This window comes from Clupea harengus, chromosome 19, assembly GCF_900700415.2.
Source record: "Clupea harengus chromosome 19, Ch_v2.0.2, whole genome shotgun sequence".
In the NCBI taxonomy this organism is placed as follows: domain Eukaryota; kingdom Metazoa; phylum Chordata; class Actinopteri; order Clupeiformes; family Clupeidae; genus Clupea; species Clupea harengus.
The window spans coordinates 10,887,944-10,915,582 of NC_045170.1; the positions used below are offsets into that span (position 1 = coordinate 10,887,944).

At 44.4% G+C, this 27,639-nt stretch overlaps 2 protein-coding genes across 2 annotated transcripts; one reads left to right on the forward strand and one right to left on the reverse strand.

The window, feature by feature from the left end:
• The first annotated feature begins 17,445 nt into the window (after positions 1-17,445).
• On the forward strand, positions 17,446-18,975 carry utp23 (UTP23 small subunit processome component). The gene is made up of 3 exons (XM_012832880.3): positions 17,446-17,856; positions 17,953-18,127; positions 18,278-18,975. The coding sequence occupies exons 1-3, from the start codon at positions 17,669-17,671 to the stop codon at positions 18,677-18,679; spliced, it is 765 nt and encodes a 254-aa protein (XP_012688334.1). The 5' UTR covers positions 17,446-17,668; the 3' UTR covers positions 18,680-18,975.
• Positions 18,976-19,169: 194 nt separating this feature from the next.
• Positions 19,170-27,237, reverse strand: rad21b (RAD21 cohesin complex component b). Its single transcript, XM_031586268.2, has 14 exons — positions 26,736-27,237; positions 25,646-25,835; positions 25,117-25,246; positions 24,808-24,907; positions 24,594-24,700; positions 24,015-24,224; positions 23,537-23,665; positions 23,082-23,210; positions 22,378-22,601; positions 22,059-22,212; positions 21,327-21,472; positions 20,954-21,115; positions 20,703-20,786; positions 19,170-20,571 (listed from the first exon to the last, which is right to left on the reverse strand). Exons 2-14 carry the CDS (start codon positions 25,787-25,789, stop codon positions 20,380-20,382), a joined length of 1,911 nt encoding a protein of 636 aa, XP_031442128.1. The 5' UTR covers positions 25,790-25,835; positions 26,736-27,237; the 3' UTR covers positions 19,170-20,379.
• Positions 27,238-27,639: the final 402 nt, after the last annotated feature.

Sequence of the window (27,639 nt, forward strand, 5' to 3'; positions counted from 1 at the left end):
GCTAAGAACATTCCCGGGGGTTAGGTAACTACTTTCAGTAGCAATCTGTCTCACACGCAGTCAAGGGAGATCGACCCTACAGTATAGCAGTGTGTGTGTGTGTGTGTGTGTGTGTGTGTGTGTGAGTGGGTGAGTGAGAAAGAAGAGGGAGAGAGAGAGAGAAAGACTGAGTGTGGGTGTATGAGTGTGAACGAATGTGTTGAGCGATCAAAGGCACACACACAGATAGAGAGGGAGAGAAGCTGATCATTTCTCAGCTCCTGGGAGGCTATGGCCGGTCCCACTGCTCGGATTACAGGGAGTCTTAATCCCTTTCTTTCCTGCTCTCCACTCTCTCTCTCTTCCTCTCTCTCTGTGGCGCTAATCACACGATTGATGATGGAGCTCCACCTCTCCCTTTGCAGTCCAGAAGACTCATGAGGTAGCAGACCTCTCACTGGGCAACTAGCCAGCTGTAAGAGCTTTTGTGTGTGTGTGTGCGTGTGTGTGTGTGTGTGTGTGTGTGTGTGTGTGTGTGTGTGTGTGTGTGTGTGTGTGTGTGTGTGTGTGTGTAAGACATATTGCTTTCGGAAAAAAAGGTGACCTTGCTGCCGGCCTGGTGCTCATTTCCAATGCATAGCTGCAGAACTGAAGCCAGGCTGATGTTTGAGCCGCACTAAGCTGTTAACATGGAGGGGTTGAGAGCTGTTTTGTCTAAATAGAAAAAAGTTCCTCTCATGTTCCAGCAGCAATTAACGCCAGTGAACAATGCGAACATACGGACTGGGACAAAGATTCAGGGATATTCTGATGCCCCCTGAGGCTCCCACTGGCAACTACATCTGTTTTGGCTTACAGCAAAGAGGGAAAGAGAAAAAATTAAAACAAATGCACCACCATTATGTGCTAACTAACCTCGTGTTTTTGTGCAGCTACCTGGCTTGACCTCCACAGAAGTGTATGTCAAGGGAAAGCCCAGTGCCGATGCTAGCCCCATGCACAGCCTGGCCTTCTGGTGTAGGTCACATTTAATCTCATTAGCGTAGCACTGGTGGTGCTGGTGGTTGTGAGGCAGGCATCTGTATGCTTGCTCATTACTGAGGCTTGGAACTACAAACACACACACACACACAAACACAGAAGGGGTACGGGTACAAGCACACACACACACACACACACACACACACACACACACACACACACACACACACACACACACACACACGAAGGCGTGCACAAATACACATCAGATTTATGGAGTAATGAGGTGCACTATTCTCTCAGACAGCCATTTACCCTCTCTAACCCAAACACACACAGACACACCAACACACAAACACACATAAACACAGACACACACACACACACACACACACACACACTCGCACACACACACACACACACACACACAGGAACAGTCCAATTGACCACATTGCCCCGGCACATGTGAGAGGCCCTGGCCGTAGGCCCTCGGTTCAGCTGCTTCACATTAGCTGGCACTGTAGTTTTACTGCTCTCTGAGCATGAGTGGGGAAAAATACATGCACTGCCATTCACCATTATTATCCACAGATTTATACAGAGAACACACGGATTGACATTCTCCACAGGTGTTTCAGGCTTTTACAGCAAAACACAAATACACACCCACACAGACACAGAGACACACACACACACACACACACACACACACACACACACACACACACACACACACACACACACAGAGAGAGAGAGAGAGAGAGAGAGAGAGACAAACCACATGTGCACGAAACTGAAGAAGCTAGCAACAAAGGATTTAACTGAAAGGTTGTACATACCCCAGTTCTCATACCAGACATATTTTAATACTTCACTTTGACCTGATCTTGAATACTGTCAATTCAACATATGCAAATACAACACACACTGATGTAATACTATTTGTCATTGAAAAACTTTAGTTCACAAAATTAATGTTCACCGTTGTTCATAAATTAGCCAAAGGAACTCATCATTCCCATTGGGGGTACTGTATGTTTCTGTGAACTGGGCATATTTGAAAGCCAGGGCGTCCATTCCTGTTATTACCTTAATAATTACTCGTGGACAGAGAGCCTACCTCGGCAAAAGATGGGGCCAGGGGGGACCGGCGCAAGGGACCATCTGGGGACAGGATGCCTCCTGAGTGGCAGGCTGCCCACAAAGCCACTCACCTTCATGGCCGTTAGCACGGCCGTGGCTAGGCTAGGCTATATACCATCCCTCTGGCCGAAGCAGGGTTGCTTGCACTTGGCGCTCCCCCCCGCCTGGCTGGGAGAGTTTGTTTTATGTAGTGTCTGATCTATGGGGCCAACCTGAAAGATAGAGAGGGGTAGGAGAAAGAGAAAGAAAGAAAGAAAGAAAGAGAGAGAGAGAGAGGGAGAGGGAGGCTGGAGGAGAGACAGAGAGTGTGAGAGACCGGAAAGAGCAAGATATGGGAAAGGAAGCATAGGGTGAGGAAGAGCACCTGGCTGAGAGTCAAAGCGAGGTTAATCTGAGAGTGAACGGTGAAGAGGGTGGTGGGGATTAAACAGGGATTAAAGGACAGAGAGTGAAAGAGTGACCTACAGAGGAAGGCATGGATGGGTTTGAGGGTGTCAAAGAGGCCGGGTGTTTGACAGAAACAAACTTACAAAAGCAAGCAACAAATGGAAAACTTCTGTCTCTCAAATACAGTCTCTGCCAGGCAGGATTTAACATGCAGTCAAGACACAAAGAGAATAACAAGAGAATGGATGAGGATGAGAGGAGAGGAAAGTAGGAAGGGTCTCACAACAGGTGCTTTGTTAAATAGCAACTTCATTAATTGGGCGCATATAGGCCTACTAACGTTCTAGAATATTCTTACTGCCTCCTATGAAGAATTTCCGTACAGTGACCTATGATTTTGCATTGACTGTTTGAAACAAAACTACTTCCAATGACCTGATTATACAAAAATACTGAAGAAATGAGTATACAATCTGCCTATAGTATTATTCTACAGTACCTCTTTCACTCACAGGAGCCCTGTAAATTGCAGCTTTCATTCAACTTATCATCACGCAGGGTAACTTTTCTAGCCTTTATGAGGGCTGGTCGGGAAACATTGAACATATCGGCAGTCCTTTTTGTCTATTTTAGATAGGCATTTTTGCTTCAACTACTTGTTATTACAGATGATAGAAAGAAAGAAAGAAAAGCTAGAATGTTAGCTAGAACTTTTGCGATAAAATGAATGCTGTGTGGGTTGCAGTCTGGTCATGCAATCAATTACAAGCAGAGAGTAACTATAGCAGTATAATAGTTTCCATTGTTTCTTAGTGCCTATCCTGTGTTATTGGAGACGCAACAGTTCAATCTCTAAAGCCCCCCTAAAACAGGCCTAGCAATGCCCCTGAGGAAGAACAAAGAAACAAAGAGAGACAAGAAAAGAGAGAAGAAGGGTAGAGTGAAGGTGATGGCAGAGTTATCACACAGTCTATGAAATTGAGTGTGAACCAGCTGGTGGGATGTTGGCCCACACCACTCCAAGGTAAGATCAATGCCAGAGAAACCAGAGTGATTCAGCAAAAAAACTAAACAAAACAAAAAAACAATCCAAGCACAAGCAGGAGGGCATGCTGACATCCCTCCAACAAAGGCGTACAGTCTACAGCTTGCAGAGGGACTGCAGCCTGCTGCTACTGCTACTACTACTACAGTGATAGACTTCATCACACTCGACACTTTTCTTTTGAACATGTTTTCACTTTCTTTGTAAACTTTCTCCTCAATATGTTTTAGTGGTGTTAGTGGTGTACAGTGACACAGGATGGCAAAAACATGGAGGAACGAAACCCAATAGAAGACAGGAGAGTAAATAAACCCCTTCTAAGAGAGAGATGGGAGCTTCATGGAGAGGAGCTGAGGGCTGTGTGTGTGTGCGTTGCATCAGTGTACATACATTCTGTGTGTGTTTGAGAGAGAAAGATAGGGAGAGAGACAGCCTCTGTGTGTGTGTGTGTGTGTGTGTGTGTGTGTGTGTGTGTGTGTGTGAGTGTGTGTGTGTGTGTGTGTGGCATCTGTGTATGTATGTGTTTTCATAATGTGCCGTCACCACACATGATTGTCCGGGTGGGGTGACTACGCTCTCCCTTCGCTACAGTTTGCGAGAAGGAAAAAAAGAAAGGGAGTTTGTGAAATGGCAGCTTAAAAACATCCTGGTTCATAGGCCTCAGACTCGGCCCCGTGCTCCTGGCTCAAGGGGACCTGACCTGGATAAGAAGACAAGAGCAGAGAGCGAAAAATCAATACCGTGAGCCGTGCTACACTCGTCTGAGATCGGCCCAACCACGACACGGGGCTCAGGGCAATGTCTGGGCGGTCAATGACCATTTGAAATGGAACCTGAATTGAAAAGGCTTTTGTTGGATGGGGCGGAGAGAGATAAGACTGCTATCCCCAAGACACAGGTTTCTCCCTCTTCATTACAGTTTGTTTCAAAGAAGCTGTGTTGTCCTCAGCTTGTGACGAAGAATATTATGTGTATTGATATTAGTTGTTATCTAAAAGATAACCGCTTAAAATATTTTTGAATGTTATGAGTGTGATATATTAATATATGAACCATCTAATTGACCTGCTCTATTATGTCATATAGACTTGGCATTGCTAGGCCAAACATTATTCATTGTGGACAACATCGGGTTCAGGTCACTTGTGAGTGACAAATCAATTGATTGGATTGCTCTCATAAACAGAAACTTGGCTTGTGAGACTTAAACCGGAGTAAGCACAGATATAAATCAAGCTTACTGGACCCAGTAGATAGAGGGACATAAGGGCCACACTTTATTTGGATGGTCCCCTATAGACTATCTACAGATGCTAAGATTATGCTAAGATTATAAGCAAATTATCTGTTGAAACTCTATTAACTACAGTTTATAGTTAAGGTTAGGGGTTGGGTGTGGTTAAGATGATGTTCAGTGAACAATCAGAAAGACTGAACTTGAATTTCAACAAACCATCTGTAAAGTCTATGTAGGCGGATTATCCAAACGAAGTGTTACCACCATAACATCCTATGTGATAACGTCGTCAGTTTTCAACTACTGTATCCCCAATATCAGAAGCTTCCACAACTGTATGCTCAAGATATCCTTACTAACTTTGATTCTATCCATTGTGGCTGAACATTCTAAACCATTCTCAACAGTTCAGTCATTGGCAGATTTGTTTCTCATAGGTCAGATTCCTCTCAGGTAATAGTTTCAAGACTATAATCCCAGCGAAAGCCAAGCGGGAGAGTCTGGCAGCATCAGGTTGACAGAAGTTCTCCACTATGTCACATGTAGGGGCTGTGATGCAAGGGAGGCTTAGATGCAACAGGTCACAACCTTAAATCAACCCAGCCTCTTTAGGCAAGAAGGAAAATGCTTGTACACACTGTGTTGGTCAGACGATATGTGGCATTGTCAGAGCAAACGAAGCTATCGACAGAGCTAGGTCGGAGAACGGCAGCGCCTATCTGAACAGTAAATAATGTCCCCTGACTAGTGCGAGGAGCTGGAGGCTTCACGCTAGAGCAATCAAACCTGCAAAAAATAGAACCCAGCGGGACCTGGCAAGAGGTAACTGGATCGGTTAGATGAGCACTGGCTGGCAGACCGCCCCCCCTCTAACCTCCCCCCTCCGCCCCCGTTTACCCACGCTGCTTCTGCTCTGCTCGCTGTCGGACTGGGGCCTTCGAGATGAGCAGCCACGGGCTGGAGAGACGCCAGCCGATGATCAATAATATTGACAGCTCCTGCTGCAGGCACAGAGAGCCATTAGGCAGTCCTCCAAACAGGCAGGCGGTGGCGGCGGCTCCGGGGCTGCGCTTTCCAGACGCCCAGCCTGACTCTCAAGCACCTGACCTTGGGAGGCATGACTCTGCTGCTTGGCTGGAGCTCCGTGATGTGATGATGAGGCATGTTTTTTGGCTTTTACGCCCTTTCTTCGTTTTTTTTTTTTTTGGAGACAGTTAGCAGACGGTTTTGTTCGTAGTCACCGACATTGCATTCGGGTGTGTATTTGTCAGTGTTTGGGGGCCGCTGGGTGTTAGCCAGACAGCCGAGCCCTGGTGCTCTGCGGGGACATGTGCGGCAAACAAGAGGCACACACACACACACACATACACACACACACAGACACACACAGACACACACAGACACACAACTCCAGCATTTGTACAAAAATACTTTTAGTTCCTAAAAAAGTAGAGGTTTAATCCTCTAGAGAACTCTCCAAAAGCTGATTGTCAGAAGTCAGGGTTAGTGGTAACTATGCCGACAACTCACCGGGGTGGATAAGATGTTCCTTTCAGCAGCTGAGTGACAACCAAAGCCTGTCAGTGTTCCTCACTTCTTTCTTCTTGTAATTATTGTTTACTGGTTTGTTTGTTTGTTTGTTTGTCTGTTTATTTGTTCTTCAACTCATGACCTGTTTAGGCCCAAAACGCATAAAAACAGTAGGATTCAGCTGCATAAGCAGAAATGAGCAGGAGGCAACTTCACAAAGTCATTGGTCCTGGAGGAGACATAGAGAGTACAAGATAAACAGAGACACTCAGAGAGGGAGGAGAGAGAGAGGGAGGGATAGAGTGTGTGTGTATTTATAGCTGTGTTTGTGTGAATGAGAGAGCCTGTGTTTGTATGTGTGCGTGCATAGCTTTGTGTTCGTGTTTGTGTGTTTGTGTGTTTGTGTGTTTGTGTGTTTGTGTACAGCTCCACAGCAGGCTCTGTTTACATGGATAATGAGTAGTGGCGCTGCACCCTCTGCCAACACACAGCCCCTGCATGACTAATGGCACTCGGAGAGCAGAGGGCCCGGGCCCCGGGCTCTGGGTCTGCACTGGATGACCCTCAGAGGGGACGGGTGAGCACAGGGCTGGGAGCCCACCTCACCCACCTCACCCCTGGCTCTCCTGTGCTATATCCAGCCAGCACCTGTGGAGTCATCTCAGTCACTTAATGCATGCATGCCAAAGAAATCTAATCCTAATTGGAAATGTGAAATGAAACAAACATCCCACTGATAGAATTGGTAAGCATCTTAGTAGTAGCTTACGAGGACTGGCTTCTCATCACCTTAAGCTTTGTGGATGTCAGGGCTTGTTATTATTGGCTTTGCATTTCCACGTGTATAATCAAACCCATTTTGAGCAACATATACATACACAAATAGAGCAATAACAATTAAAGATGAAGAATAGCTAAGCCTAATTACCTAATACCACTTGCAAATGACTTCAAAGTGACATAGTCGACCTCGTCCAGCCGTCACTGAAGCCGCCCTTGGGCTGCTGGCACCCACATCCGCCTAATGTTTGTGGATGGTGCTGCTGGGATCCGATGTGCACCCACATCCACCTAAGGTTTGTGGATGGGGCTGATGGGGTCCTATGTCTTCTCCTCTGGCTGCAACATTGACATACACCTGAGAGTAGTGGCTAGTGAGACAGTAACACAGACAGACCGGCATAGAAAGAAGGACTAACAACAGAAAACTGTAATGAGGAAAGTGGTGGGGAAAGTGTGTGAGAGAAAGAAAATGAGAGGGAGAGAAGGGGAGGATGCAAGAGGTAAAGGCTAAGGACACTGAAGGAAGGAGATGGAGAAAAAGGAGAGGGAAAGAGTGAAGTGTGTGTGTGAGTGTGAGAGAGAGAGTGTGTGTGTGTGTGTGTGTGAGAGAGAGAGAGAGAGAGAGAGAGAGAGAGGGAGAGAGAGAGGGACTGAGATAGAGACAGAGAGAGAGGTGTCGTGGCCTGTCAGACAGGCAAAGTGAAACTGTGCTTTCAGCTCCCATCACTCTGACAGCAAACTGGTTGAAGTGACCGGAGATGGGGAGCGTGCGGAGAGAGAGCGGAGCCCTCTTCCCCTGGGTCCCTCTGTCAGACACACCTCCTCTCCTCCTCTCCTCTCCTCTCCTCTCCTCTCCTCTCCTCTCCTCTCCTCTCCTCTCCTCTCATCTCCCCTCTCTGCTCTGGCCAGACACGAGAACACAGGCCAGGTGGGAGAAGACACCGGAAGAGAGAGAGGAGGAACAGGGATGAGGATACGAAGAGGAAGGAACGACGACTAAGGGTAGAATAAGTACAGAGGAGAAAGAGCATAGGATGGGAGCAACCGAGTGAGTGGAGATACAGAGGGGAAAGGAAAACAGAGGAGGGGAACAGATACTCTACTATATACTGCTTCCATTAATTAGTATACTATTATCATGCACCACACACACGCACACGCACACACACACACACACACACACACACACACACACACACACACACCACCACCATCACACACACTCTGACACTCAGAGAGAGTATGTCTGCTGAGAAGAGCTGTGATTTTGAAGGTCTATTCAGTGAAACACAAAGGGGGAAATGAGGGGCTCCACAGTGACATCAGTAAACAGCCCTTTTAAGCATTCCAGTCAGCATGATTCAGCCGTGTAATGACAACAGCGCTTTCTAATTGTTGCTGGGGCTGAACTTTGACAGGGTGCAAATCTCGCATCTTGCAGTCGCTCACATGTGATGTTGATGCTCTTCTTAGACAGAGAGAGAGAGAGACAGGTAAGAGTTAGAGAGAGTGTGTGTGTGTGTGTGTGTGTGGAGGTTGCCTTTTGATGCAGCAGCAGGAGGAAATGGGAGATTTGTATGTGTGTGTATATATGTGTGTGTGTGTGTGTGATGGTGGTGGTGTGTGTGTGTGTGTATGTGTGTGTGATGGTGGTAGTGGTGTGTGTGTGTGTGTGTGTGTGTGTGTGATGGTGGTGGTGTTTGTGTCTGTGTGATGGTGGTGGTGTGTGTGGATGTGTGTGTGTGATGGTGTGTGTGTGTGATGGTGGTGGTGTGTGTGTGTGTGTGTGTGTGTGTGTGTGTGTGTGTGTGTGTGTGTGTGTGTGTGTGTGTGTGTGTGTGATGGTGGTGGTGGTGTGTGTGTGTGTGTGTGTGTGTGTGGAGGTTGCCTTTTGATGCAGCAGCAGGAGGAAATGGGAGATTTGTATGTGTGTGTATATATGTGTGTGTGATGGTGGTGGTGTGTGTGTGTGTGTATGTGTGTGTGATGGTGGTAGTGGTGTGTGTGTGTGTGTGTGTGATGGTGGTGGTGTTTGTGTCTGTGTGATGGTGGTGGTGTGTGTGGATGTGTGTGTGTGATGGTGTGTGTGTGTGATGGTGGTGGTGTGTGTGTGTGTGTGTGTGTGTGTGTGTGTGTGTGTGTGTGTGTGTGTGTGTGTGTGTGTGTGTGTGTGTGTGTGAATGTGTGTGTGTGTGTGTGTGTGTGTGTGTGGTTGGGGTGGGGGGGCTGGTTGGGACGATCAGTGCTCTGTGCTCAAGGACACGCGGCAATTTCAGTTTGGTTTATTTCTTTCAGGCCGTGTGCACTCGCCAGCTCTCTCTCTCTCTCCATCCATCCCTCTCTCTCCCTCCCTCCCTCCCTCCCCACTCTCTCTCTCTCCCTCCTTCCCACTCTTTCTCTCTCCCTCCCTCTCCCTCTCTCTGGCATCCTCACTGCAATGCAGCCATCAATCTCTTTTACGCCGGCTTCACAAGTGTATGGAGTTTACAGCGAATCAACTCTTTCTGCACGGCTATCAATCTGCACCTTGGAGCCCTGGGCACACTGCTCCACATCCACCCACCCTACCCCACCCTACCCCACCCTAGCCCACCCGACCCTCACCGACCCCCCTCTCCTTCTTTTTCTTCTTTCCCCTGTAAACCTCCCTGCACACTCAGTCAGTCACCCACATTATCACCGCCATCTTAACTATTCCACGTTACCTCCCAGTCCTCCAGGGGCTCTGCCTGCAGACAGGAGAAGAAAGTGAATTATGAAACAGAAAGCGATGCATTACATACTTAACACATCCGGAACGCTCCGCACCCCCCCCCCCCCCCCCCCCCCCGCCCACCCCCATTCTGTCTCACCGTCTCTGCTCGTGGTGGAAGGCGTGTCTGTTGGGGTTCTAGTTTGGAGTGCACTAAGTAGGAATCGGAGCCCAGACTTCTCCTCGAGTGCCAAGGGCAATAAACAGTAAAAAAGTGCGCCCCGTGTCTCCACTGCCCCCCCCCCCCCTCCTGCCCCCTTCCTTCGTTGCCACTGTCCTTTGCAAAGCCATCAGCGTTTTTCCACCAGCTTATGCTGATCAGTGCAGTGATTAAGCGAATGCCAATTAAAAAAGGGGGATGAGTAGAAAAAAATCAGAACAGATGCTTGTTTTAAAACATCCATCGATCGCCACTGCGCCACGCCATTTGTAAATGATATCCAATTACGGCGACAGCAACCCCTCACTTTAGAAAAGTCAGCAGAGAGAGAAAGAAGAGAAAATAAAATTAAATGAAGCACAGCCTCTCCCCCCACCCCACCCCCACCCCCCTGCCCCCTTCACCACACAAGGCACCTTAATTAGCGGCAAACTTTGGCCCTGTGGCTGCCTAATCGAGTGTGCGATAAATACCAACTATTTGGGGCATCCTGTTGACACGGAAGAAAGACAAAGTACCCTCTGCTGCCTCCCTCTACCATCCCTCTTCTCTGTCACAGGCCCCTGCAGCAGTTAACATCTCGCCCCTCGGAGGGGTAAGTAGAGTGGGGTGGGGGACGGTGGTTAAAAAAGAAAAACACCAACAGCTGGCATCTTAATGAGGAGGAGAAGTGACTGCCCTCGGCCTGAGGCGGCCACAGAAGGCGCCCGCGCAGAATGGCTAATCGCAGCAGGAGGCCCTCGCTGTCACTCAGGCGGCGCCCTTTATATGGACCTCCTCTTCACGCAAACCTACCTGATCCCCTGGCACCACTGTCCTGCGTGTAACCTGTTGCCCCTCTTTAGCATGCTAAGTGCTAAAGATGTGGGGTAATGGAAGATTGGGTTCTTGGTCTACACAGCAATGCTGGTATGTTTAGTCTAAACTTGTAAGGGTGAGCTTAACTGTGCGCTTAGCTAAACGGTTTGATGAAGGTCTGCCTTGGGAATGTACAGATATAATCACAGACAGTGTCATCTTCATCTCCAAACTTCAGTCGACTCTTAAATTCTTCTCAAACTCTGCTCTGAGATCAGTGGTGCTCTTCTGCCCCCTGCTGGTCTTGCATGTGCCCTGCAGCAGTTTAAACTGAAGCGCAATCATCTCCCTCATCTCTCTCTCTTTCCCTTTCCTTTTGGCTCCGGGGGCCATTACGGTGACGTTGTGATTTTTATGACCCCCAGAAGATCACTCACCGCACTGCATCAGACTCTGCCGAAAACATCCCTGTTGGCCTGTTAGTCTCCTTCAGTCAAAACAATTTTCCCTCACAAAACCAACTCTTAAAAACGTAAATTTAATGGGAGTATGTTTTCAAGTGTGATCGCACAGACACACACACAGACACACACAAACACAGACACACACACAAACAAACACAAACACACAAACAACACACACATTGGTTCTGTGATGGCAGCTATCTCATAGGGCAAACTCATTGCAGGAGGGAATGAAACAGGCAGAACTAAACGAGTGTGACGAACCAGATGGAATTAACTCATTTAGACTTCATCTGCGACCCCTAAGAGAACATTGAAAAACGAGGAACACGGAAGGAAAAACAGGATGAGAAAAAAACACGAGGAAAAAAACAGAATCTCCCACCAAATATGCTCACGGAGGATGGATTTTAGCAGATCTGAATTAACCCCTTGAACACACTAACAACTCTGAACAGGTTTTGTTTTCAATTGACTATTAAAAAAATGGCAGAGAGTTTTTATTTCAGAAAAACAGGGAGCTGGAGCTGAAGCCCTCCCTTTAGACAGGTTGCTAAAACCAAGAGCTGAATCCACATGGTTTAGTCCGCATACACAGCCTACATATTTGTGTGCATCCATCAAACGGTCACAAGCGCTTACTGCGACTCATTCTGCAGCTTGAAATAGGAAAGATAGGGAATGCAGTGAACTACAAAAGCTAGTAAATGGGACAAACCGCAACAGGAGTGGCGCGACCATGCTGTCTGCACCTGTGATGACCTCTGGTGGATAGGGAAACAAAAACACTTTGGGAAACTTTTTTTTTTTTAATGACGCAACCCCACAACATTCCCTCACTAAACAGATGTGGCTTTAATAAAGGCACAGGCTTTCTGTAAACCCCCCATTAGATGGATCTCCAACAAACTCCTTCTGAATAAAATGTCTGTTTGGTTTTCTGAGAAGAGGCTTCTCCACAACACAGTTCTGTAGCAAAGCCCTCCATGTGGGAGGGAAGGAGGAGATGTGCTCTCAGCATCTACCCTGGTTCATCTCATGATAATAATAGAAAATTGTCAGACTTTATTTGCACAAGCGACACACTGCAACACACACGTAAATACATAGAGGCGACACAGGACACGCACACATGCAAACTGTTTTAGGCAGATCAGATAACTATGGTACCTATAGAGATACCTCTTAGTTAATGTGACCAAGTCTGAGCCACTGGAGACAGATGCTATCCAAAGACTCTTGCAACGCATGGAGCCCTTCAGACAGATGTTGAAAAGGTATAAATGAATCCATCTTCAAGCCTCATCCATCGTCTTTTTCCTCCTTAACAAAATTACAATTTGTAACCTGTCCAGAGTAGTGGCTATAGAAATTGAAGGATTGGCCCTCCAAATGGCCAAGTGTAAATCAAATGTTGATGAATCATATCTGGAAATGATCTTAATTGTATTTCAAATTTCTAAGTGCAATAAATGGGGCCATGATGACATTGACATATATACCTAGAACAATAAATCGGATAAAAAAAAGAAAGGATTTGATGCTAAAGGAAGTATAAAAGAGCGAGAGAGAGAAAGACAGATCAAAGAGAAAAAAGGAAGGGAGAGATAGAATTCTGAAGGACCACTGATGACCTCCACGAGGGGAAAGGCAGGCCAGGCTCTGACTACACAAGACCACAGAAGACCTGCGTCTGCTGAAACCTTCACTTTTCCAAAGCAGCTGAAAGGGGAGTTTTGAAGGGAAGAAAAGCACAAGCAAATGCATGGAGAGAGAAAAAAATCAAGCGAAGGACTGTGTGAGGTGGGGGGATTTATGTCCAGGCTCAATTGTTATTCCGCACATCTAGTGTCCCTCTGCACACAGGCTGTTCTGGCCCTCTGGCATGGGGGTAAAATTGTTGATTTATGATCCACAGCTGTTTGCGAGCGAGGAGATGAGATGGAAAGTGAGAGGAGTGTGTGTGTGAGTGTGTGTGTGTGTGTGTGTGTGTGTGTGTGGGGTGGGGTGGGGGGTGGGGGGGGTATCTATGAATTCCAATCATTCATCCGTCCTGTGCATCTATAACATGTCATGAGTGAAGAGGAGGCCTCAGCTATTTAAGGGACAGGTGAGGTAATGGATTGGTTCCATTTCAATTCACATTGTTTTACAAATGGATTCGGTCACTTGGATCACTCAACTGATAGCGAGTTAAGCTGCATAGGACTTTTCAGTGTAGAATTATGAATAGTTTCAGTCAAAAGTAAGCCAAAGGTTCCTCTAAAACAGAGGGTGTCTAATTGTACTTTGGAGCACTTTACTGTCTGCGACTGAAAAGTCATGCAGGCCTAGTCTGAAATGCCATTTACTGTTGTTCTGGGCTGTATGAGAACTGTCCCACAAAATCAATTCAGTTCATACCTTCAGCCACAAAGGTCTTAACCACTTCACCAAATTTAACGTGGTCGAGTCATTGCGAAACTATCCAAATACCGGAAGGCAGAGGTCTGACTAAGTCGTTGTTTGGAAAGCAACAAGTCTCAAGTCCTAACAATGAAGTCCACAGTCAAGTATCAAGTCAAGACAGAAGTCCCAAGCAAGTCCCAAGTCAAGGATTACCCAATCCAAAGTGAAGGTCAAGTGCCTTAACCTTATGTTTCATGTCCTAAACAAGTAATTGTGCACTCTTTGACTAATTTAATGCTCTTGCATTTTTGACTGCAGAGTAATGCAGTAGCTGAGAAATCAGTTCTGTAGTGTGTTAACCAGTGGAGGACCAAGCCTTCTTGTTCCATTTCTATGAGGTGCGCGTAATCTATCAGAAACGTCACTTACCAAGGCCTTCTCAGTACGTACTGCACGTCATCTCACTCTGGGATTATTTATGTAACATGACGGTAATGCTTGCCCAAAAGACCTTTTTGCTGCTGACTAATAAACAATTTGAAATATTTATCTTGTCGTTGACACTGATTTATAATAATCTTGTTTGATTGTGTGCTGTTACTTTAGTAAAGAGAGGAAGAAGAGAGAGAGAGAGAGAGTGAGAGAGAAAGAGAGAGAGAGAGGCTAGCTAGCACATAAACCATGTCATTACGGCATTAAAAAAGTGGTTAATGCTACAAATTCCATAGCGATAAGATTGGCACTGCTGCTACAGATTCGGTTGTGATAGTCCATTTATAGTCTAGTGTCGAAGTGGGTCTTGGTGGTACAGTGTACAGCATGACTGTCTTCCAAACAGACGACAAGGGTTTGATTCCTTATCTATCACGGATGTTTTTGGACAAAAGCGTCTGCTAAACACCTGACCTTTTCCTATACCAAGTGTAAGAAGTGTCGCTACACTGACTGAGGTGTGCCACATGGCATTTGACAGCTACCGTAGGTTTTCCTATACGCTTGGTAAGGGAGGGGTATTCAATTGGTTATGGGGGGGGGGGGTATCTATGAACAATAGTATCAATCAATCAATTTAAAATAGAAACTTATATTTAAAACAATCACTGAATTATAATAATAATAATAAATATCAACACTATTTTTTATATTTATAAAGTATGCCTCAAAACATACTTATTATAAACATTACTACATGGATAATTATACTTAACTTACCAGGGCGTTGTTGCTTCACCATTTGCAGTTTTGGCCCCACATGTTTTACATATTTCCATCCATTTCCAAATACAACAACCCGAGATACTATTTTTCTTACCCGAGCACCAATCTCTCTCTGCTATGCACGCAACGTCATCGGTGTTCATTGTAGGCTTTGCTTAAATCTCATGTGGACAAGAATATCAGTAAATAGCTGTTCACCTTTTTCATGAGATGAATACATTTAATATTTTTACCTATATATGTCAAGTCATTACAAGTCCAAGTGAAGACTAGAGTCACTGGTATTAAACTCAAAGTCGAATTGCAAGTCAGTTTTCATTGAAGTCATCAAAATCATGTCTCGATTCTGACTCAAGTCCAAGTCACGTGACTCGAGTCCACACCTCTGCCTGAAGGCACAGGATAACAAGAAGCCGAATTCTTACTTAAGAGCAAACAAACTGACAGCAGCCGTGGGCAGCCAAAAGGAAGAAAGATCAATACAAATCACAATAACACCTTTCACTCCAAGCTCTACGTGCGTGCGTGCGTGCATGCGTGTGCGTGTGTGTGTTTGTTGGGCGGGGTGCAAGCAGGGGGGTGTCTGAGTCTGAGAGCCTGAAAATGAAAGATAAATAATAAAGACTAACACAAACAAACATGCTCTGAGGCTGTGAGGGAATGAATGTTATGTACTGAACAATAACAATGGGTATACTGTAATTAACTGGGCTGCCCCTATGTGGCACTGACACTCAGAATAATTATCCCTTACACACACTGACTGGATTGCTTGTAATGACTTGCACTTTTCTTCAGCTTTGTGCTTTGTTTAGGACTCAAACTTTAAGGCAACATTATCTGGTATGTTTTTATGGGCAACTAGTTTTGGGGTATCATCTTCAAACACATTTTCATGGTATATGGTCATGTGAAGGACAGACCCAGATAGCAAAAGGTCAGTGGTGGTCCGCTAGCCTTTTGCTTATCGGTTTTCGGCAGTCCACTGATGAGTTATAGACAAAGCCCACCGTTTTGCCACTTGCTTTAAAAATCGTATAGATGTTTCTAGTGTGTAACACAAGTCTTTAATTGACCAAGTAATTTTTCATCTTGAGAGCCTTCTACTTAAATAGACTATGACAAGGATATTCATTAGAAATTCCAGGAACGGCTATCATTTTATGTTATTTTCTTAATATCCACGCAAAGTTAAACTAAATATGATGGTGGTCTGAGACTGCTCCATCTGGAGATAAACACATGTGTTGTTCCATCCAGGATATGCACTACGTTGGCTAATTCTGTGTTCTGGGCTGGAACACCCAGCAAAAATGTAAGAACAGCTTTTACAGCACAACATTGCCAGAATTGCTGTGGCCAACGACACCACTTAGCATGTCAGCCATTTGTTATCAGTGCCAACTGGGCTGTTGGTGGTGTTTGTCAGGTTTCTGCAGGCCTTTCAGGTAGTTAGTGCACTACTTTTAGATCAATACACCTACACATACTGCTGCTTTAACTTTTTCAAATACAATATTTAGGCCTAGATTTTAATCTTATGCCTGAAATTTCTTGAGTGTTTTGGAAATAAATAATTGTGATTAATATGAAATGTGTTCCTATAAATAGGTTGCAAAAACAATATTGATGTTTGGTTCCCTTTAAGCCCAATTAAACATTAGCATCTCAGTTACCAGCACTAGCATTTGGGGACTGTTTTTCCACTGCAGAGGTTCTTGTAGGGGTTGACATTATAGTTTGGGTTTAGTAGGGTCTAGAAGAGACCATGCTCACGGTTTTGGTAACCATTAATAAAATAAATGAAAATGGACTGGAACAATAGTTTAACAATGTATTTCTTATGTGGTCTGTAATACTGGCTGTACTCACTTTTCGCCTAAAGGTGGGGGTGTGGTGCCGATGCATTCAGTTTTCACAAACCTGCAAGCAAAGATTTTACAAAGGCGGAGCAAGACATAAACTTGAAACTCAGTGAAATTGGTTGAGAAATGTAAACGCTATAGTGCTTTCTATACAGAAAAAACGCAGCTCCACCTTGCGTTTGTTTACAGGCCAGTCTTCACCGCTCCAATATGGGGCGAACTGCTCCGTTCACGTCTAGAAGAATACCTCAAGATTTCAACAAATATTATAACCGCTTGTCCCTTTGAGGTTAGGTACATACATTTCGGACAGTGTGTCGTGATCCCCAACTCCTCCTGATTCTTTTAGACACATTTCCAAATTTTTTGATATTCTACATTGAACGTTTATTTCATGTGTGCTCCTGGCTTTCTGAGCTTGCAACGTAAGCGCTTTCTTGACAACTGATAACAGTCCAGAGCATAGACAGCAAAATCTTTGCTCCAAGCAAGTGTGTGCTTAAACTGCTTCCGGTCACGGTACAACCGATATTGTAGTACGGATAACGTGGGCTTTAAGAGAGGTTCCGCACAAACATTATTTGGAACACATTTTAATTTACAGTGTTATACAGTTATATTATAACTCAAGCACGTACTCACTGTATCACAACTCAAACGCTTAATGTCATAGTTTAGATTTTGACCGGGGTAGACACAAATATTATGTTGTTTCCCCTCCGAGCATAGTTCAAGGTAACTCGGCGGAACCAGCGTGGTTTGGAGCTGTGGCATGTTTCTTAGCTGCAGACTTGTTGTTAAATAATTTGTAAATGTTTTAATTTGTCGCAGAGTCGGATACGCAAAATTCATCATATTACACAAGTTGCTTCATTTTCACTCTTGTGTACATTATACGTGTAAAGCTTTTTATTTAGGAAAAACCGTAGAACAGCAGCATGAAGATCAAACGTCAAAAACAAGCCAAGAAAACTTTAAGTTTCTACAAATATAACTTCAGTTTTCGGGAGCCTTTTCAAATATTAATTGACGGGACTTTCTGTCAAGCTGCGCTCATCGGAAAAATTCAGATCAAAGAGCAATTTCCGAAGTATCTCATGGGAGAAGTCGCACTCTGTACCACCAGGTAAATTGCCATCTAATGTTAATGCTAAGCCGGTTCAGCTAGATACCGAACATTTGTGTCATTAACTTTGTTTATGTCTTTGCGCTTCCCTTTCAGTTGTGCTATGAAAGAAGTTGAAACCCTGGGGAAAGACGTGTATGGCGCAAAACTCATTTTACAGCGATTCCAGGTACGGAGATGCCGACATTTCGATGAACCAGTTTCAGCGTCGGAGTGTCTCTTGTCCATGTTGGATGGCACAAACCCACATCACTACTTCATTGCCACACAGGTACCCATTACATTGAAGTTAACGCAGCATTTTCACCCATGCTAGTGAAGGACCCTTGTCCTTTCAGTGACACTTAGTTGGGTCACTTTTGTGTATTTGTTTTCTTTGTACCGGCTTTGTTTCTGACTCTGGTCTCACTTTCTGCTATAGGATAATGCACTGACAAAAGGCCTTAAGGAAATACCGGGTGTGCCGGTTATATACATCATACAGAACACCATGGTGCTGGACAAGCCCTCTGAATGTTCGCTTAAACGTGTCGAAGCAGTCCTTGCTGGGGAAATGGTGACTCCGTCTCAGCAGCAGAGCATCAGTAAGCTGAAGGATGAGCAAGGTGTCGGGCCACAGGAAGGTGTCAGACGCCATCGCAAACGCAAGTCGGGTAACCCCAATCCTCTGAGCTGCATGAAGAAGAAAAAGAAAGGGTCCACACAGTCCACCGCAAGCACTGATGGTGAGAAAAAGAAGAAAAGTAGACCCCGGAAACGAAAGCCTGCCGGAGAAGGAGGAGCAGGAGGGAAGACGGTCACAGCCAACCCAAACCCTGTCTAGTTTCAGGATATGGACTAAAATTTGTGGACCTTGGACGTGATTTTTTTTTTTTATACAAATGCCACACAAAAGGAGAGCTATATGCATTTGAGCAGAACAATACTGAAACAGCACATGGGTATATTGTGTGAAAATGTATAAACATTTCGGTTACCAGATCAGTACATTAAAGTGTATGGGCTATCTACTCAATTACATGTATTTTTCCTCTCTATGAAGTAACTGGAAATTGACCATCACCATTAAAATCACTTGCTTTAAGCATTTTATTAAAAATAAACATACATAACACAGTTGCTTGGATTTCAGACTACAGGCATAATACCAAAACAGTAACAATTGTAACAATTAGCTGTAACAATTAGCTTATACTAGCAAAGGTATCTCTAATGACATATTCAGGTTGTTTTATACATTAACAATGACAGGCACATCAAATAAAAATACACATGACATTGTTAGTCACAATGTGTAAAGATTACTGCTGCTGAGACTAAACCAGAAGAGAAGAACCAAATAGCACCATGAATGAACAATACTAAATATGTGCTGACTGGGGAGAAGATCTATCCGCTGAACAGAAATGCCCTCAGGTTATATGAAACTGGGTGGAAAACAAAGTCAGTCCAATTAATACCCTTAAATGACTGATTTGTAGATCTGTAGTTGTGCTTTGCCGGCCTTAACAATATACCAATATAATTCTTTATGTCCCTACATCTCTAAACAAGAATGTGTGTTCCAAACACAAACTCTGAATGCTACATACATTTTGCAGTGTGACATGCACCACTGAATGTGCTACTAGTGCATTAGGTTAAAGGTGCAATATGCAGGGGCTTCAGTAGCAATGCAACTGTACAAGAACACTATAAAGGCAACAAATATTCGTGTTCCCATGCACTTTATGTAGGCTATTATGTTTGAGCTGCCCTGTACATTTAGTACAATGTAAACAATAAACCAATAATAGAATGCAAAGGGGTATTGATGATCATTAACATTGTCATGCCAGTCTTATTACATTATTGTAACACTGGAGGCATTTTTGTTTAGACACAACTACATTGTGCACCGTTATATAAAATCAATACAATTAGTGACTCACAACTGTCCATGTAACACTATTAAGGTACGGTATCAATTTTTATGAAAAACAATACCTTTTGTCTTGTCGCATGCAACATGAAAAGATTTGATGTTCAACAATCAATGGTTTTTAAAAGACTTGAAAAGTTCAAGGCTGAGCAAACCTCTATACTGTCAAACACAATCTAAAGCATTTTGCCAATGCTGATTTTACGGTATGCAATTCCTGTGGAATTTGAGCCATAAGTCAGTCTGTACAACAAATGCTGGTGAGAGCGAAAAAAAAAAAAACCTAACCTTTTTTTAAACATCAGTTAAAAAAAACCTGGGGCTTATACTGCATGCTTGTCGTAGACACCAGTGGAGTAAAAGCCTTTTTTAAACATTGTTTCATGATAAAAAAATCCCAATCCAGCATTAAGACCAAAAACATAAGAGTTCACAACTCCATGCTTTAAAAACAAAGCACATGGACAACATGGGCACTTCATATACAAACAGATTTTTTTTTTAATCCTGAACAGTAACTGAACAGTAACAGTTCACGGTAGAGGTGATCAAAGCGTGGCGGAGGAAAACGGGGGTGTGATGGGCTTCTAGGGTCCAGACATCTAAACGATGTGGAATCGCGGGCCAGGTGTGGCGATGATGTCGCTGTACGGCTCGGCCTGGGAGAGCTCCACGGCCTGCTGTTTCTTCAGCACCAGGAAGCTGTAGAACTTGGCTGCCGCCTGCTTCTTGTTGTTGCTCCTGCAAAGCTCCAGCAAGCTGATGGACTCGGCTCCTGTTTTGGCCAACACCCTCTGAACGGACAAGAGAAAGGGGTACATACTGTTTGGTTTTATCCTGTACTGATTTGCATGTGAGGAGCAACATGTACAAGGAGCTCAATTGCTGTAGATAGCTAGATTAAAGCAAAATCCCGGCACAATACCTGAAGGCCATGCAACATCTGCTGTGTTCTCTTGTTCCACCTCCTCTCCTCTTGATCCTGGTCTCCACCCTGACCTTCCTCCTCCTGAGGAAAACAGAAAAACAAAGTTAAGAGTGAGGTATAATAATAATAATTTGTGTTTGCCTGTGCACCATTGATATTAAGGTGTCAAAGTAACACCATGAAAATTGAGAATCTATACTTTACAAACACTGGCAACTGCCACTGTATCATACAACATGGTGCCTTACCTCTTCCTCTTCATCACCATCCTTCTTGTCCTTGGTCTTCTCACCTAGCAGGTCCAGCTCTGGGATGAGCTGACTGAGGCTGACTGTCTCCTCTGGGGCAATCTCCACTGGCTGGACCTGAGTCCGCGTGGACAAGATGGAGGCCCGGTCGTCATCAATGATCTGCTCACATAGTGAGAGAAACAAAACTTAAACATTCAGCTTTTTACCTCACTACAATACAGAACAACATGGGGTAAGGTAAACATGAAAACAGGAAGAACCCCGCCCAAAAACCTGAAATGTTTCACCTTAGCAACAAATGGCAAATACATATGCTCCCAAGTCCTCACGTACAGCATTAAGTGCTGTGCTGTATCACAGTTGAACTTACAGACATATTGTCCTGGACCTCCTGGGCCTTGCGCTTCTGGCCCCGATGTGAGGATGGAGGGGGCATCAGGGACTCATCCAGGGCGGTTCTGCTGCCCTCCATGGCCGATGTCTGCAGGACACTAGGCTCCTCCAGGATGGTCTGGTCTGGGTATGTGAAGGTTCATACTTAATAGATGCTTTACTAATACTTAATATAATGTATTGGTGAGTAGGCCTGCTGGTGAATTCAGGGATGATTTAAATCAATTAATTTATCAGAACCTTTACAATATTAATGACAAGTGAGGCAGAAATGTTAAATCTCTCTGGGCTCCGGGTGAATCCACATGGAATAATCTATTCTGCCCATAGAGTTATCAGCTTTTACAACACCACTATGACCTGTCAATGCACAATGTTACAACTGTTTATATGCAAGGAACACTGTATGTTACATTATTTTACTGTATATTTATTTGATATGCAAGTGTCATCTGAAACAGTTGATGCACACAGATTTCTACGCATGTTTGTGCCCATGCTCACTTACACTTAAAAAAAAAACCTGGGCTAATACTGATACTAATACTAATACACACACACAACCACACAGTCAAATAGGCAAAGTAATTGTGGATGTGAGCACAGGAGGACTGATAAACCAGACACTTACCAATGTAAGCACAGGAGGACTGATAAACCAGACACTTACCAATGTAAGCACAGGAGGACTGATAAACCAGACACTTACCGATGATGTCCCTCTGCTGGCCCATGGCCTCTTCTCTGGGAACCTCCGGGTTCTCCAGGTTCTTGAGGAACTCATCCAGGCTGTCGGCCTCGCCACCTTTCCTCCTCTTCCTCAGCTCATCTGGCATCAATGGGGTGAGGCAGCGTGTAAACATCTGCACACACACACACACACACACACACACACACACACACACACACACACACACATGTAAGTCAGTACACTACATGCTAGTCTAATGTTGCACAAATAAGTATGTTTGATAACCTTGCATAACATATGAGCTAGGTCGTCACAGCAGAGAGCGACGTCTCCCGACCTTGAGGAGTCTGCCGTTCCACAGAGGCTGAGCAGGGAGAGAGAAGAGCTTCTCCACGCCACCGGTCTCCTTCCAATTCATCAGCTTCTTGGTAGGGGGTGCCAGGTCCAGCGTGGTGACGATGTCAGAATAGTCGCTGAGTTGGGCGCGGATGGTCTTGCTGTCCAACTCTTTTACGCTGTCAACGATCAGCTTCCTCTTACGCTTGGCCTTGGTCTCCTTCACTGTGAAGAAGCAGACATTTTATGGAAAGTCAGACTTAGGAAAAGCATTTCCTCCTTTTTAAGAATATCAAATACTGGGACTTGCATTTTCAAGCACACCAAGCTTTCTTCTCTTAACTCTTTTTTGTTAACAGAGCATTCAACTCCCCCAACACTAGTTGAGGCCTCTTGGTACATACATGTGAGGATAAAAGACTGGGCTAATGGTAGCTTGAAGGGGCAAGCAGACAAACTGGAGAAGAGAGAAGTCTAGAGGCAGACGATCACACAACTAGCAAAATATCAGTTAAAATACCACTAGATTAACCCAAACACAGGTTTAATGCGCTTTAAGAAAAGTCTAGCCCTTTCCAACTGAACTTCACTGCCTTCGCTGATTGACTAACAATTTGTGTTTCTCAGATTCAAGTGCTTTCCAGTACTGTGAAGATGTTTTTGGGAATGCTGAGAAAGAGAAGAGCTCCGTTCCTGCATGCCGACCTGTGATGTCGATGGGCTCCAGGGCGAAGGCCTCCTCCTCGTTGTGCACCAGCGTGGTCTGCTCTGTCTGGTCAGTCATGGTGGGCAGCTGCCCCACAGGGCCAGAGTCGGGGCTATCTGGGCCTCCAGCTGCAGAATTCAGAATTTCAGAGATCACAGCCATTTGCAATCCAAGAACATGTCATTACATAGCGATTTCCATATTTACAGTTTGAGAGAGATACCACATCTGAAACTCTACATACAACATCTAATTATTACCTTTTAGAAGTTGAATTACTATCTATACATTTCTAGTGATTCTCTTCCATCTCAGCCCTCTCTAGCCACATATGTACTTTCTTTTGCGTATACTCCTGAATACTTATATTTCTACTTATATTTCTACTTATAACTGTATTATCTGTGGGTTCATTTTACTATCCGAGATACATCATCAAGGCTAATCCTCTTACCCGACAGGTTGTCATAGTCGTCCTCATCGTCCCCACCGGGCTCTCCTGCTGGCATCATCACACTCTCTGCGATCGCTGGAGGGTCGTCGAAGATGCCACCACCATCCTCGTTGCTCAGGAGCTTGTCGACTGGAAAAGAGGTTTCGCCTCTTCATTACATTTCATTAATTCGTTTCATCTAGCTATTATTCTTTCATCAATAATTCAGGCATGTCTATAACAATGTCTGCACACATTACTTTCTAGTTATATATGCAACAGCCCAGTTGACAGGCTTGACTTGGGAACAGGATGTCCCTCACCGAGAACTTCTTCTTTTGTTTATCTGAAAGTGAATTCTAGATATGCTAATAAACACACACACTCATCAGTTTCTTGTTATTATGTTATTGTTCTTGTCTGTCTTGTAAGAAACTGCAGAAATTATTTCACCATGAATATAAACATACACAAACTAAAAAAAGATCTTTTTATTTACCCAGCATGCCTCCTTCAGTGCTCTCCATGGGATTGTCACCGAAGTCATCCTTGTACTGATCGAACTCCAGGTCGTTGGACTTGTCAGTTATCTGCCCACCACTTGACTCCGGCTCCAGGAGCAGGTTGGAGACTGACGCTCCGTGGATGATGTCATCTTCAAAGGCGCTCGCTTCTCTCATCATTTCACGGTCATCCATCCCAAAGTCAGCTGGACGAGTAAAAGAAAAGGGTTGCTTTTAACATAATTTAACCAGGAAACCAGCATGACTTAGACCCTTACTGTATCAGGGGGTTAGTGATGGAGTTGAAGCAAAAAGCGTTGGTAGTCAATAAATTGACATAAATGTCAGTTAACTGGTGTGGTGGTGCAGTGGTTAGCCTTTGCAAGTGGTTGACCGGGTTCGATTCCCGATCGCTGCAAGTCTACTGTACGTCGCTTTGGATAAAAGCGTCTGCTAAATACCTGGCCTTCTCCTTTACCTTTTACCTTTCAATAATATGGAGCACAGACTTGTGCTAATGAGAGGGAACTGTGGGTTTCACTTTGTGACTGCTTTCAGAGAAATGTGCCACATACCAAAGTCATTCTCCTGCAGTAGGTTGAGGTTGCCGACCTCCTCTCTCATGGTGATCTCTTCCACGCGACTCTGATTCAGGCTGAACTGTTTGGCCACGTCTATGTCACTGCAGTATGAAATCAATTCATCATGAATACTTCAGACTACATAATATCCAACACCTTGACCAGCGAGGTTAAGGCTAAGAGGAAAACTGAGGAAAACTACACTCACTCCAGGTCTGGCAGCGGCTGGTCAAAGTCATGGAACTCCTCTGGTAAGGTGATGGCATTGTAAGCAGCTTCACGGTTCTCCTCTGGTAAGTCCACCACACCTTGAAAACACCAGTCACAGATCCCCTTGAACTACTTGGTATCAGCACAGAACATAGAACTAGAACATTATTAAAGTTATTGTTAAGAAGTTACTCAGTTTTCTCATTCATGTCATAATCATGACACAACTAAAACTGGGGGGGGGGAAACCCTGTGGCTTTCTTAGGCTTTTTGTATCCATATACAATGAATCAAACGGTTCACATACCTGGCCGAAACGCCATCTTGATCTTGATGAAAGCCTCATTACAATCTGCCAGAAGATACTTGGCCTTTCTGTGGTAGATCCTCACTACACCCAGGAGTAAGTGACCAGATGTCCGTAAAGCCATCTTCATCTACAAATGAAATACGTCATTTGGTAACATCTTTATAACTGAAGTAGTTAGGAAATACATTTCACTGTTATGATAGTCGTCAGGAATGCCCCAGTTGTGCTTGTTATTGGCCTGTCATGATAGACTAGTATCTGATTGGGTATGACACAGTCCAACTCACAGACATATTTTGTAGTTTGTATTTGGCAGACATTTGTGGTGATTGTCGAATCTCGAATAATTCTCCCAAAAGTTATATATTGATGCCAAGGACAACGGCGATCATATGATACTTGGAACTCTAAAACTAATTTTGAGAGTAAAGAATGCTCTGGATGCTTTAGAGCATGCTTGATATCTAACGTCAAAAGTACATGTTGTCATGAGCGTTATCTGACATGCATTCTCTGAGGCACTCACCTTGGGAGAAATGATGCTCTCTACACTGCTCTCCAGGTTGCATTCAAACACATGGGCCTTGGTCAGCTTTTTATCCCAGTGGGCCGCCAGCCAAATTTTGGCAAGCGGCCCTCGCTTGCTGAGCACAAAGTGGGCGTAGAACATTGTCCTAGCACCTCAAACCCGGGGGTAGGGGTGGGGCACACCAAACCTGAGGAGTGGAAATGGCAGCTTAACACAATGACCAATCACTGTGCGCAACTCGCAGTGCAGTGACATTAGTTCAGATGTGAACAGGCAGTAACTGTAACTGCAACAGCAACTGTCCATCCTTTAAATCCTTAAGGATAACATCTATTTTCTATGTGACTATACTGTTACATTTTGTGATGTCAGCTTTCACCCTACAGTAGTTTAATGCAAAATGTAACTAATTATACCATGGGTGCTGTGATGATACTATAGCCTAGAAGAAGATGATTAAAATGTGTTATTTCAGGAAAAAGTGTGTTACTGTGACAAAAGGTGGGCTGTGACGACGACATCTGATGTTGCGTATTGGGGGACACAAGCTAAAGATCAATATCTTAATTGATTGCAAGCACTGATTTTTGCTAATATTATATTTTAACGATAGATGCGTTAGGTAACGTCATGCCCGCAGAATATCTGTTGGAGAACGTGGATTCCGTAATACATTTCTGTCATACCATCAAGGCGACTGACAGGTGATATGCTACAGAATCTGACAGCAAATAAACTCCCGGCTGCGTTTGACAGTGGACAGTAATGTCGCGAGGTTGTATTCATGAAGCAACCATGCAGGACAATTCACATAAGCAGCAGTAAGGTTATCAACTCCGGACATACGGGGAATATGGTGCAAATGCATCATTAAAGACAACACTGTTTACTAGCCAGATACATAGCTCAAAAAGCAGCGTCAGCGTTCGGCCTGTCACTTCCAAGTGTATAGCAAGCCATGCTGGCTAACTAGTTCGCTTGTAAAATAAACGTAATATCTGCATGACAAAATGAAAACATAGCAACCATGCATGCAATGACATTGATACTTTTTATTGCATCAAATAGCAAATGTCACCGGCTTTACCCTTCCAGGCGGCCTTAACGTGGTTTTCCACCACCCCTCCTCCCACTGATTCACTAAAACAAACAAAATGGCGCCGTCCGCTTTCTCTCTTTACGCCCGCCGAAAAGGGGGTTTGAATCTACAGGATGTTTATGGTCAAGGAGGCGTGGCAGATACATGCCATGTGCATAACGAGAATATAATAACAGTTGGCTATTGTATGGCATAATCTACGCTAACAGATCAAACGTTTGGTTAGAGTTAGTGACTATTCTGAGAGCAGAATCATTATTGAGTGTACACTTGTGTAAATATAAGAGCATTTGGTGGTTCAATATTAAGAGTGAGGAAGGGGCATCTTTTGGGCAGCATTACCCCGTGAAAAAAAATCTGCTAAATTAAAATTTCATGATGAGCATTTGCATGATAAACTAGAGAAGAAAACTTGAGCGCAAAATTTGATTTGGACCTCCTGTATGCTACAATGGAATAGGAGTAGGCTATGGGTCAGGCAGCAGTGCCTGTATGACAGAGGTGTAAAGTAACGAATTACATTTACTCACGTTACTGTAATTGAGTAGTTTTTTTGTGTACTTTGTAATTTTTAAGTAGTTTTTGAAATCGGTAATTTTACTTTTACTTAAGTAGATTTTGACTGAAGTATTGTACTTCGCTACATTGAAAATTACATCCGTTACTGAGTAAAAAAAAAACATAGTTCAAGAAAGGAAACCAAAAAGCGGGAATCGCGCACGACAATTCTCACCAGTGGTGCATGCTGCAGAGAGAGGATGATAGAGTCGATGCAAGCCACCGGTGCCGAGTCACCAGATGGAGGAAGATGATAGTGCGGAGGAGCAACAAGCTGAAACACCGAACTTTCCGCGTGTTAAAATTAAAGAAGATGAAGAAACCCTGTGTCCAC

Bases quoted from the DNA above. Each gene is read 5' to 3' on its own strand.
- rad21b (XM_031586268.2), bottom strand. From the start codon at position 25,789: ATGTTCTACGCCCACTTTGTGCTCAGCAAGCGAGGGCCGCTTGCCAAA. The intron at 22,213-22,377 runs GTCGGGAGACGT...GTGTGTGTGCAG, and splicing joins GGAACGGCAGACTCCTCAAG to ATGTTTACACGCTGCCTCAC. The intron at 20,787-20,953 runs GTAAGGCACCAT...TGTTTTCCTCAG, and splicing joins ATGGTGATGAAGAGGAAGAG to GAGGAGGAAGGTCAGGGTGG.
- utp23 (XM_012832880.3), top strand. From the start codon at position 17,669: ATGAAGATCAAACGTCAAAAACAAGCCAAGAAAACTTTAAGTTTCTAC. The intron at 17,857-17,952 runs GTAAATTGCCAT...CTTCCCTTTCAG, and splicing joins GTCGCACTCTGTACCACCAG to TTGTGCTATGAAAGAAGTTG. The intron at 18,128-18,277 runs GTACCCATTACA...TTTCTGCTATAG, and splicing joins ACTACTTCATTGCCACACAG to GATAATGCACTGACAAAAGG.